At 41.2% G+C, this 13745-nt stretch overlaps 1 protein-coding gene across 7 annotated transcripts in view; it reads left to right on the top strand.

The window, feature by feature from the left end:
* LOC117478390 (cytoplasmic dynein 1 intermediate chain 1) overlaps positions 1-13745 on the top strand; it is a 53851-nt gene that overhangs the window by 30472 nt on the left and 9634 nt on the right. For all 7 annotated transcript variants that reach the window (XM_034125413.1, XM_034125410.1, XM_034125409.1 and 4 more), the window contains exons 12-15: positions 7921-8067; positions 9700-9813; positions 10029-10162; positions 10789-10933. In XM_034125413.1, the coding sequence (XP_033981304.1) occupies positions 7921-8067; positions 9700-9813; positions 10029-10162; positions 10789-10933 (540 nt within the window). The remainder of the gene's footprint in view (positions 1-7920; positions 8068-9699; positions 9814-10028; positions 10163-10788; positions 10934-13745) is intronic.

The following is a 13745-nucleotide window of genomic DNA, read 5'->3' as shown; positions in this document are numbered from 1 at the left end:
TAGGTAGATGTCTGAATACTATAGTGCACATAATGAGTATCATACACGTGTTTTGAAGGGTACCAAAGAATGACAGTGCAGGGTCGGAATTGGAGGGTTTGTGGTTGAGGTTCAGCAGGGGCTTTATTGTATAAGGCTAGGCTTATAGAAGGCTTCGTGTTTCAGATGGGGTTTTGGTGAGGTCAGGCTTCTATATTTCTTGCCTGGCCGCGTGCAGTTTGGTGGATGGGCTTAGCAAAGCAAAAAAAAACGACCTTCCTAACAACGTACAGCCGCCTATTCAGGGTTTAAATGTTTTATCCTAAACAAGGGTTCACATTTTGGTTAGAAATGTGTCCGGTGCAGTTTTATTTGTTTTGGAGCTGTATTCACTTTTGTAGGGACCTTGTTTAATTACACTTGACACTACACATCATTTCTCATTAGGCAATGTTTTTTATCAGTTAGCCCTGTTGGGATTTATTGTCTGTGACTTGCTGGTGTTGTGCAAAGTAAAACGTTGAAAAATTGGCGTTGATTTTGGGAGGAGTACAAGTGTGTGTCTGACTGCAACAGTGTTGTAATATTGTATTCTAATGCAACAGTTAAACAGACAGGTCCTGGTTTGACAAATGGTGTTCCCTCGTCGATCCTAAACAATTCAAGATGAATCAATTCCATTTAAAGTGACATTAAAGAATCATGTCTAAGCTGTTTTCAATATATATTTCAAGTTTTATATTTACAGATCTTGAATTCTCATTCATTCTAGACAGCGAATAAACTATAACTGATATCAAACATCCCCTTGATGACCGGGGGCAGTTTCATGACCCCACTTCAGCAGCCAAGTGATCTGTAACATAACAGAGGAAGTGTGACCCGTCAGTGGGAAGGGGGCGCTGCTGTGGATTCTGGTACCAGTTGAGCGTGCCTCCCCTCATCAGGGCCGTCTCAGCAGTTGGACCCATCATCGCCCCATCCCAGTTGGGGCCAATCTTGTAACTTCACACCAGCCTCTCAAGTGGGCAAAGTCACACCACATTAAAGAGCCCGTTTGACTTAAAACCTCTGCCGAACCCCCGAAACCACACGCCTCCCTGTAACAACCCCCGCCGCTGCTGTCATATCCCATTGGACTCAGACATATTTGTATTAATATCGTGCTGCCTTGCGTTGTTCCCTAGGCCTTTGACACTTCCAGGAAGGTTGAGTAAGAGAAGCGGAGGAGAGGAGAGAGGGAGGGAAGGAGGGTAGGGAGCGAAAAGAGAGACCACTGCAACAGCATTATTCACAGGCCTTTTCTAAGTTGGAACCAATGTGAAATGACACTGGAGGTTGAAGCTGCATTGCGTTCAGAAAGCTTAGCAGAGAACTCCTGTAAGCGCTAGCGAAGCAATATACGACTGTGAGACTGGAGTTGATTTGGAAACATGTGTAGCTTGTTCTGGAAAAAACGTTTTAGGGTTGAATTTTGCGGTAAATTTGATTATTTGTACAACTTTTTGGCTGTACAAAAAGCAGTGTCTCATTTTGCAACAAAAAAAAAGTCTGGATATTGAAACCAGTTCTTCTTAAATCCAACTTGTTGAGAATTGGGCCTTACTTAAAGTTTGACGTATTATGCGTCAAACTTTCAAAGAGTTAGTTAGGAAGATTGATACCACAGGTTTACCTACTTAAGCGTAAGATCTGGAAAAAATAAAACAGCTAGCGAAAGTCCACATACAAGCTCACTTATTAGCACATCCTTATTTGTTTAATTAAGATGTTATTTTATAGTGGGTTACTTTATGTGGTTTCATTATTTCTTCCAGGTGTGTTCTGGTACTATTAAAATGAGGTTGCCGGCAAGAAAGCAGATTTCCCAACATGTTAAACTTTGAAAAAATATACTCTCCTACCCAAGATATTTAAAGAAGTATTGTTTTAATATCGGTATGGAAACTGTCGACCTTTGGCAACAATATTGACAAATAGCTAATTCTACCCAGTTTTTCAACTAGAGTAAGTTTTCAAAAGGAATTCAAAGTTTAAAACTGCTCAATTTGCCCCGTTTTACATTCTGTGGTAATATTGCAATAGATATAAATGTGTTTGGAAAACAGACCTGTGGAAGAACTTGTCGCATCTGAATCTATTGTTCAATATCAGAATAGAATACAGCAGTGTATGGTTAAGTCAAACACGCAACCATCATTAAAGCAACTAACAGGCAAAAGAAAAAGATATGAGCCCAACAAACTAAATATATGAAATAAAGAGATAGGAGCCCTAGGAGGCAGAGAAAGGCCTGTTTTTGCTCCCAGAGCCTCTTCCTCATGCTTTCGCTCCTCATTCTTTGCAGGGTGAAATTGAGACTCGGCTCGGTATTTCTCTCTCTTTGCCAGAAACCACAGAGTGACAAAATCCGTGGGGTGTCATAAACGAGCGAAGCCAGGGGGAGAAAGGGAGGAGAAAGGTGGTCGGGGAGGAAGGGGGAGGTTGAGGAGCGGGGATGCGAGGGAAGACAGTCAGATCCATCTGGTCCTGATAAGGCTGAGTGGGAAACAGATGAGTGTGGTGAGCAAAGGGGGGGGGGGGGGGGGGGGGGGGGGGGGCAGGAGGGGGGAAAGGATGGAGCGTGGATCTACTTTTGGGAGGATATACTGTCTGCCATGCCCGATCACCCCCCCCCACCGCCGCCTCCCTCTTTCTTCTCACCATACCACTCTCGCTTTATTTCTGCCGTCCCGAGCCGACTCAAGGAACAGTTTGTTGCCCGAGGAAATGTGAAGGATCGCAAGAAGCAACAAAGGAAGGAGTGTTCGTCTCTCTCCAGCTTTCTTTCTCTCTCTGTCATTCCTCCGTACCCCCCTAATCCCTTGCTGGGTGCCATCTTTCATCAGGGCCTACCATGTGTGTATTATCCTCTACAGAACACTTCCCATCAATATAATAAGGGCTGCCAGAAGCACTTAGCCTTGCGAGCCTGTGTGAGATATGGTAGATGATACTTTGTGTATGTGAGTTTCTCCCCATGTACACACACATACACACTCGGCAGATCCTGCCTGAGGAAAGAAATGTAACCCACTGTTCTGACTGCCAGAGTGTCGCCCTGTAAAACTTCCACAATTCATCCGAGGCCAAATACACCGAAGTGACTCTCTCTCCGCTGCTTTTTCTTCCGGGAGCTGTCACTCCCCACATCCTCTCGGTCTGCGCTGGCAGGAGATGACCTGGCAGGTGTCTGACCCGCGCTGCATGGGAGAGGAGAACCATCCACAGAGCCACTCTGCCTTTTGGAAATGAAATGTCAGGCTCCGTAACAAGTCAGCGCCGATATGGAGATGCAATCATAGCGGGAGCATCGCCGACACGAGAGTTGTTGAGGTGTTATTTAGACAGATGTGGTGCGCATGCGACTCATACGTCCAAAGTTATCTAAAATGAAGAGAAGCTGCAGGGGGATAGGAGGAGTGTGGCTGCATTTGATTTAAAGGAAAGGTTTAATATGGGAAGAAATGCTTATTCGAAAAGTTAGATGAGAAGATTGATAACATTTAAGTCTGTGGAATAGGTACGATGCGGTTAACCCAGTTTTACAGAAAGATTGGAGACTGGTAAACAGCAAGGCGGCTCTGTCCATGATACATCATATCTAAAACTAACTCAAACATGACTCGCTACAGTCCAATAATTAGTCCAGTCCAGTTTCCTGTTTCCAGTCTTTGTGCTGATCTAAAATGTCAAACCTTTTTGTATTTAATTTGGAGTATTAGCTTCACACATAGATGACAGAGTTATGTTTCCACACAGTGAGATGTCTCTCATTGATAGCAAATGTTTAGGAATGAAAATACAGTAAACAAGACGACTACAGAAATCCATCATAACTAGGAGCTCCATAATTCAGCTCTAAACTCAGTCATTCATTTCCTACATGACATTTAAATTGAGAATCCGCTTTAGAGTGTCAACCAATTCCCCAATGCGCAATTTACATCGTAAACTTCCTTATAGCGCGGGACAAATTGATCTTATTTCAGCACCAAATGACATACAGTACATTTAAAAGGCATATAGCTACAAAACATATGTGCCGATGTGACAGACGATTAGAAGCATTTAGAGAGAACCGCTTTTATGTTGCTGCTGGCACGCGCCTCAAAGTGCACCGGGACAAAGCCGGGCTAATTGTCAGTAGTTCTTTCACTAAGCCAGTACAGTACATGAGGGGAATGATGGCATAACGTGTGGTTTCTCAAAGAGTGGATTCAGAGTTTAGTCAGGACTTTTCCTCTTAAGATGGGGACACTGATAGGGCTTAGGAGTTAAACTAACATATGGAGCAAATAGAGGAGGCTCTTGATTTAATTTAGCTTCTCTTTGTCAATACTTATGTGGAGTAGAGATGTTTATTTAGCGTGATAACTGCTGGAAGAATCACAAAGCGGGGATGTTTTCTATTTGTGTCTGTATATGCTTGTGGATTTGAGTCTTTAATTATGTTAATACTTAAACATGTTGTCATATCAATCTTTCCTGAATAGATCAAATAGAGGAAGGTCTCTGTAGCGAGTTTAAAGGTAAATGTATTCATATATTTGATGTACAAATCTGGAGTTCAGCATCAAAATTGAAATGTGTAATGACTGACTTTTATGACAGTCTTGTGTTTTTGTTAAATCTCTTTAGGCATGGAAATAAGGCTTAGTAGAGAAAGGGAAAGAGAGTTAAAGAAACAGTTTGACCTGTCTGGGAAATGTTAACCCAATTAGCTTAGATTAGCATGCAGACTGGAAACAAGGGAAACAACTATCCTCGCTTTAGAGATGTTACTAGCCTTTTATTATCCTTCAACTATTTAGATATTGTTTTTCTGCTCCCTTGTATCTGCCTGAGGCTAAATCTCTCCCCCGTCTTTGTGAAGCCTGATAAATAGTTGTGGTGTTGCAGCCATGTGTGTGTATGAAGCTAGTTAGTGGATGTGTGTGTTTGTGCACAGAGATGATGGAGAAGGAGGGTCTCGGGTTCATTAGCCCACTGATGGAGTCTGACTGGGGGGGGGGGGGCAGACCTCAGACAGCAGCCTGTCAGACGACCACAGAGTGTAAAGGTCATCCCAGAACTCCTAGATATCAAAGTGATCCGGGTGAAGGCAGACTCACCCAAGTGTATTTGAGTATGAGAGCTGTCGTCCTGACATTTGAAGTGAAGTAGCTTTACTGTTGAAAAGTTTTCAATACTTTTTTTTAGTATTCATTCGAGGCATTTTGTAAAAATGGTACACAAATTGCTTTTCAATGGCTTCTATGTTCATGGGACAGATATATGTTTTAGACATTATTTTAATGAAGCTTTTATGATTTAGCAAAAGGAATAATCCAGAGCAAATTGTAATTTAATTAATAGCTTATGGCCATCTTGTGTGTGGTAATACATGCTAATAAATCTAAATTCCTTTTTCCCGGCCGTGTAAATAAACATTTCAGAGAGTTCCTCCTCGCCGGCGGAGGAGCGACTTTATTCTTCACCACAAAGTTCAGTTTATTTTGAGCCTTGACATCTGAAGCGTCTCCCGAGCCATTCGTCTGGAAGCCGTGACTCCTCAGAAGAAACAAAAAAGAGAAAGAGAGTGCAGTGTTTTCTTTCCCTCGGGTTTGTTTTCCAGTCTCTTTTCAAAACGAACTGGGGTTTGGAGTTGGCGGCTCCGCACATGCTGTGGTGGCCGGAGAGAGCGTGAGGGAGAGGAACGAAAAAATAAAATAAAACAAATGTTTGGCTTTTCCTTTAACATGAAGTCCAATTTGAAGATTTCCTACCTATATACAGTAGTAACTTCTGCTTTCCAAAACTGCCATGACCTCATTGCATGTTGGCACATTAATACCTTCTGCGTGAAGCATGCATGTGATGTAAAGGTGGATTCATGTGAGCCCTAATTGTTTTCTTAAAACTACTTTTATAGCGTTTATTTAGTTAATATAAAAAGAAACCCAATGACATCACTTCGATTTGACTTCAAATTGCCACACAGCCGTGTCTGCCAAAATATTTGCTGAAAAATAGCTAAACGTCCGCCTAACAATATTACAAATTCAAAATGGAGTACTGTTTTAGTGTTACTTTTTTCACAATCCACATTAACCTGTTAAGCCCCGAGCCTGTTTTTCAGGTTTCAGGCTCGAAAATGACATGCCCAAAACAAATGACTACAACTTCACTTCTAAAAGGGTTATATGAATAATTGTTTTTATCAAAGCAAGGTTACATCTGTGAGTTGGATGTAGAAGTGTCAGAATCAATATGGATTTTTCTCAGTCAGAGTAAATTCAGATGGAACATAGTAAAAAAAGGTAAATTCTTACCTCCGCCTAAAGAAAAAACATTACTTATAGTGAAAATCACCCTTGAATGATGGGATGGTAGATTAAAAGCTTTATGAATCCAAACTATAACATATAATAAGTACCCTGTATCAAGATTGAGGCAAAACAAGTTAAATCTGACCTTTTTAGAGAGGTTTAGCAAAAAGAAGTTCCAGGCGGAATAAGCTTTCGGCACATTTGGGTACATCTGGTTCCATCAGTGCCATTTGACCTTTTTCAGGTACCAGACTATAAAAATGATGTATTACATTGAATTATCACCATAGGTATTCATTCCATCCAAATAAAAAAAATAAAAATAAAAATATTTTATAAAAAAATAAAAATAAAAAACAAATAAATAAAAAAATGTTTTGTGAAAGAAAAAAGACCCGCCGACGGTGGCTTTGGGGCTTAACAGGTTAACTATGCAGCTCCTAGACATTTATAGTAATTGTTACTTGAGCCCGTGGCTATAATTGCATTTAGTTTATCAAATATACAATTAGACTATCCTTTTAACTGATTTCGTAAAATCATATTAATATCCAATAACCAACCAATACAAATGATCATCAGGCTTCAGGCCACCCACTATTTGAAACAATGCCAACATTGCCTTGTGAATAGAGTGATTTATTTGTTAGGATTCTGATAAGTAATGACAAGCCTTGCCTCTCAAGCCCATTTTAGAGCAGTTCTTCGAACACAAAATCGCTACGTACTGTTTTCTAGAACTTTAAAACTGTCATCACCCGTTCTTCTGACAAACTCTATGACCCTATTGGGCAACAATGTTTTTGCGAAATCCACCCGTCATGTTGTTCATAGTTTCACTGTTTTTAATTGGGATGCTTGTCTGTGAGCTTCTTGTTTAGTGCTCTCTTGGCCCCGTCTCGCCTGTAAATTATGGTTCCTCTCAACGAGAACATGCTGCCTCACTAGATGGATGGATGGAGGGACGGATCTGTTAATGCATAACACCACTTACCCTCCTGCAGCGATTCGATGCTGAAACATTTTCTCATAACTCCGCAGCGCTGATGCTTCAGTGGCTCTGGGTCAGGGGAGGCTAGCCGCCGTACGCAGAAGCCCATCTGGGACGGGCACTGAAGAGGAACCAAGACTCAATAAACACGGCATCGGGGACGGAGGGGGTTCAAGGGTGCGCTTGTCATGATGGAGGCTACAGTGAGCGCTCCAGTGGCTGCTGGGGTTTTGATGCTGTAATGTGAAACGGCTGGGGGAAAGAGGACTACAATTCCCCTCTTTGTCTGGTCTCCGCCCCAGCGTCACCCCTCTCTCCTCTCCTCAGCGGACCCTCACCAAAGCCAAACTCATCATCTCCCTCTGCGTCTATCTCCCCATGTGCGCCACCCATCACGATGCCTTGATCACTCATTCTTACTCACGCTTGGTCTCGCGTCACGCTTCATATCTTTCTTTCTTTTTGCTCTTTTCTCACCGTGTGCTGTTTTATCTCCACATTTCATCTCATCAAACCATTTCTATTCTCTCCTTCAGTATCACAAATGTTCCTGTAAGATGACCTCACACCAGAATAATCTCATATCTCATCCTCTCTCAGTCTCCTGTAGTATCTGTGGGCTTTGCCAAGTTTCATCCCAACCTGGTGGTGGGGGGGACTTACTCGGGACAGATCGTCCTGTGGGACAACCGCAGTCACCGCCGGACCCCCGTCCAGAGGACCCCTCTGTCTGCTGCTGCTCACACTGTAAGACATATACAAACTGTGGCTCAAAACACATTTTAATATATTAAGGTATCGATGTTTATGTATATTTTGGATTGCGGGTCGGACTAATTCATGTTTTTAAAGACCCGGGGAATTTATGATGAATAAAGATGAGGTTTCAATCAATGATACAAATAGTTATTAATTGTAGCACTGGTAAAAAATAAGCTGGGAACTAAATGAGAAAAGCTCCCTGTTGTACTTAATTCAAACATGAATGAAAAAGTATACAATAGGAACAATTCAGAATGGAAATATTATAATAACCCAACATAAAACCCTGATGTATAGATATTAATTTATATCTAATTAATGCAGAAATACATGTTTTACATAATAGTCCTGCATTTTCAAAACTGATTATTTTAACAATAGAAGCACACACACACACACACACACACACACACACACACACACACACACAGATACACACACACTTAACTAGTCCAATTCTAGACAAAGCTAAACAGACAGCTCAGTTAAGGAGCTTCATTGAACTCATTGTCCCCAGACGACAAATTACTGAATATACACTAGAAATATGTTAACATGCGGTTCGTTTATAATCACAGCTACAGCAGTCCTGTAGACACACACACACACACACACACACACACACACGCACACACACACACAGACACACACACGCAGTAGGTTTATAATTCCAACAATGAGGTCCTGCTCTCGTACTCCAGTCAGTGACTCCAGCCTGCTAACACGGTGCTGATTGCTGAAAGGGCTCTTTGTGCTGCCCAGTACACAAGTCAATTACTGGCCAGTAATGACATAATGGTTTCACACACTCCTGTCGTAAGGAGCGACTGCACACTGCCATGGGAGCCTACCGCATCTGTGCAGAATGTCTAATGATGTCATGTGTTTAAGGGTAAAATTACATTATCATTACAGGACTGTGTTTAAAACCTAATTTTATGAATATTAGCGTATCAAATTATTATGTTATGTCCCTGAATGCCTACTGCTGTTAGAAATGAACCAAATATTTGTAGTGCAACTGAATGAATGTGCAGAAATATTTAATAGAAAGTCTCATCCAATTCTAGTTCATTATTAAGACACATTTAAAAACCACAACAGTTAACCAAAGTGCTTCCTCTTCTTTATTAATAATAATTTAGACTTATCACTGAGACAAATTAGGATGTATGATTGTGATCACAATATCCAGGAGAAAAAGAAGCATTTTAATGGGAATTGTTGTATTCATATTTCAGTTGAAATGTTACGAGATACATTTATTATTGTTCTATTGTGCAAGTGTACTGAATAACCCAACCCATCTCATTTATGTGCCTGTGTGTCGTTATCTCTCTCGTGTGTGTGTGTGTGTGTGTGTGTGTGTGTGTGTGTGTGTGTGTGTGTGTGTGTGTGTGTGTGTGTGTGTGTGTGTGTGTGTGTGTGTGTGTGTGTGTGTGTGTGTGTGTGTGTGTGTGTGTGTGTGTGTGTGTGTGTGTGTGTGTGTGTGTGTGTGTGTGTGTGTGTGTGTGTGTGTGTGTGTGTGTGTGTGTGTGTGTGTGTGTGTGTGTGTGTGTGTGTGTGTGTGTGTGTGTGTGTGTGTGTGTGTGTGTGTGTGTGTGTGTGTGTGTGTAGCACCCAGTGTACTGCGTGAACGTGGTCGGTACCCAAAATGCCAACAACCTGATCACTGTGTCTACAGACGGCAGGATGTGCTCCTGGAGTCTGGATATGCTCTCCCAGCCACAGGTGCACAACACACTCCCAACACATTACAATGATTTGTTAAAATGCCGAATAAAATCAAAAAATGACACGTATAATATGCAATACAAATCATCATGTATTTTGTCATTAAAAAGTTATAGTACAGAATGTGATAACAGTTTGGATATTTGTATACAGTACAGGCGGCTGACATTAGTGTGTGTGTGTGTGTGTGCGTGTGCGTGTGTGTGTTGTAGGAGACCATGGAACTGGTGTACAATAAATCCAAACCTGTGGCGGTGACAGGCATGGCGTTCCCCACGGGAGACGTTAACAACTATGTGGTCGGGAGTGAGGAGGGCACTGTGTACACTGCATCCAGGCATGGCAGGTTGGTGCACACACACACACACACACACACACACACACACACACACACACACACACACACACAAAAGCAAAGAAATCGTCACACATCTTTGCTGGCTCACTTTTGTATGTTTGGACTGACGTCTTTTTTCTCACCTGTACAATATAGAATTATAACATTGTCGTAAACATATTTTGGCAAAAAATATACAATAAAAGAAATTCATGAAAATGTCTAAAAATTCCAATAAATATCAGACTTGTTTTATATAATTGTAATTGATGATAATCCCATATATTAAAGAGTTTAATTTATTGGTATTTGTTTCAGTTTTAATAAAGTTTCCCCTACTGTGCCTTAACTTAATTTCAGTAGGACACAAACCATTTTACGGATTTTTATTTATTAAAGTTTACACACCTCAAACACTGATTCAAGATTCAAGGCTTTTATTGTCATGTCTACATAGCTACAGTGTAGATATGTCAATGAAAATCTTAGGTCACAGGCTCCTCCAACGGTGCAACATAATAAAACGGACAAAATAGTTAAAATAGTGTAAGTAATACAAATAAAATAGAATAGAAATAGTGCACTGCAGGGCTGAATAGTGTGGTAATGTGCTCGCTCGTGTCCTCCTCCCGCAGCAAAGCGGGGATCTGTGAGATGTTCGAGGGCCACCAGGGGCCGGTGACGGGCGTCAGCTGCCACAGCGCAGTGGGCACCGTCGACTTCTCACATCTCTTCATCACATCCTCCTTCGACTGGACCGTCAAACTCTGGAGCACCAAGGTACTGTGTGTGTGTGTGTGTGTGTGTGTGTGTGTGTGTGTGTGTGTGTGTGTGTGTGTGTGTGTGTGTGTGTGTGTGTGTGTGTGTGTGTGTGTGTGTGTGTGTGTGTGTGTGTGTGTGTGTGTGTGTGTGTGTGTGTGTGTGTGTGTGTGTGGTGTGTGTGTGTGTGTGTGTGTGTGTGTGTGTGTGTGTGTGTGTGTGTGTGTGTGTGTGTGTGTGTGTGTGTGTGTGTGTGTGTGTGTGTGTGTGTGTGTGTGTGTGTGTGTGTGTGTGTGTGTGTTGTGTGTGTGTGTGTGTGTGTGTCGTGTGGGGGGTTGATTGTGGAGATTTCAAGAGAGAGAGGAAATGTGTGTGCGACAGAGAGCTAGTGAGACAGGGGAGAAAGCTAAGTACTGTACTGTAGGTGAGCAACTTTTTTTGAAAATCTGTCCGTCTCCTTTTACTCGTGTGTGACTGGGTCTAGGGATACTGATACTTATTCAAAAGCAAAGTGACACAATTATGGTTAAGTATGACATTAAGTAAGTATTGACATTGTTTTGATTTTGATACTTTGACTGAACAAATCATTTTCAAACTTTTTTTATATTGATCTGACTGCCAGGAAATCTGTTCCCTGTTCCTTTATAAAGTGTACAGAACAAATGTACTGACAATACAACATAAATACTAAAGGTTTGCTTGTAAGGCTAACTTAGGGAAGAACCTCCTGCCTGCATACTAACAATAGTACAATTGTTACTTTAGGAAAAATAAATTAGGTTATAACAGATATTAATTATGTTTGAAAAGGCATGTATTTAAAAAATATTTCGTTTTCTAGTATCAAAATTGTAACCTCATTCATTTGATTTATTTATAGCTATTGATTATTGTTCTATACATTATTCTTTGACACTTCTTATCATATTGGCTGGTTTCATTAGATCTTAAACATTGTGCACCTCAGGGAGTTAGAAGAGTATCGTATTTTATATTTGTTCATTAAAACATCCGAAGACTTTTGGTGGTGGAGGTGAGACGCAGAGTAGTCTGCCCAGATACATCTTAGATACCGCACAAGAGAAACAAATGAGGATAATAAGATAAGATACTAATTGTGATTTCGGTGGAAAGGTGAAAGGTCATCAAATAGCAAGATACCACAACTTACTGTAAAAGTGATGGAAGAAGGAAGGAAGAACAGTAAATAGTGAGAGATCAGCAGAATGGAGTTAGGGGAAAAGTGCCAGGATGACAAAAAAAGAGAAGAAATCGTCATGGTTAATAGTGAGGGTGATGCTAACGCTGAAGGACACAGGGACCAACACGAGCAGGGCGTCAGACAGCAAACAGCCAAATCAAAGAGAGACCTTTTCAATGTGAGGAAAATACATAATGCATCTTGCATAATGCCTTCAGCTTTGTGCAAGATCCAGTTACAGCCTCATGCTCGCTGTGACAGGCAGTAAAACACTCTTAGCTGATGTTTGCATGCAGCTCGTCCATAAGTCTTGTGCGAAGGGTCCCGTGATGCGTATTAAAACATTTCTGCGGATTTTCATCAGAAGAGTTTGTTATTTTTCAGGATTTGGGAATTCCCTTTCCCTTTGAGGGGCACCGCAGGAATGTGTGTCTGTCTCTCATCCCACATAACCCATATTTGTGTGTGGGCAGGCAAAATACCTGTGTTTGTGAATGTGTGTGTGTGTGTGTGCCCAAATATAGACACACCACACATGCCTCTCATGCACCTTAAGCAAGCCGCCTTTGCTTACCTAAAATCTCCTGAGGTTTGCCTTCAACCCAACTGTTGTAACACACACACACACACACATTCGCAGTGAATTCTCTTCTCTGCATTGACGTTTGCCCTCGCAGTTCAGAGAGGGTCTTGCACAGAAGTCTGCCGATGTTTTCACACTCGGCGGTGCAAATATTGTGGTTAGTGAAAGCATTTGGAGTGGGCCGGAGTGTGAGACACACCGACAGCTGGGAGTGTGTTCATGATTGTGCATAACTTGAACCTTGTTGCTCTCTTGACCCCAGAACCAGCCTGCACTAAGTGACTGGAGCATAATCGTTCCTCTTTTCCACTCTTAAGAAGTTCATTAAAGGAACAGGCAGTTCAGGCGATGTCTGTGTGATGAAATTAAGACTGTTTGAGTTTAAGTTAAGGATTTCTTGGCGTTATTATTTTGTAGTTACTAAAGCTAGTGCTAAGCTATCAAGCTAGTGTTTCAACGTTTGTCATACAGCCATTGGATGGAAGCAGGGAAGTTAGTGTTTACGACTGGAGATGGTTTGGATACCTCTGGAAAGTCAGTTGATGGAAGGTTTTCAATAAGACTCACTTTTCATTTTGAGACCACAAACGCTAAAATGTTGATTGCAGACCTGAAAAGTTCGAAAGATTGGAATTCCTTTATTGTCATTGCACCAGGTACAATGAAAAAAAAAAGGCAGTACATGAAATAAATATGTGTTCATGACTTGAGAAGCAGTTGAGATTTTTCTTTAACTGTATGTGTTGTATTGCTACTTTAATGTTTGTTTTATTCAGTTGTCGTATGGCTCTGGAGGAAAAGCTATTTATTAAAGTTAAGTTAAAGGTTCTATCATTTCCGTGGGACTTATTTATATTATATTATATTTACTAATATTTTTGAAGGCAACATCAGACGACGCAGGCTGACGTATATGTTTTTACATCAATATCTAATGTATAAATGCAAAAGGTATTCTGATTCTGATGAAATGCTTAACTTATCTTAACTTAAATTGCACCAATCCACTCTTAAATGTGACACTGTGATGTCAGCTCTCAGTACCC

The sequence above is a fragment of the Trematomus bernacchii genome, unplaced genomic scaffold (genome assembly GCF_902827165.1).
Source record: "Trematomus bernacchii unplaced genomic scaffold, fTreBer1.1, whole genome shotgun sequence".
NCBI classification, from domain to species: domain Eukaryota; kingdom Metazoa; phylum Chordata; class Actinopteri; order Perciformes; family Nototheniidae; genus Trematomus; species Trematomus bernacchii.
Note: the sequence above shows the minus strand (reverse complement) of the source record. Positions and strands in the feature narration are given on the sequence as shown.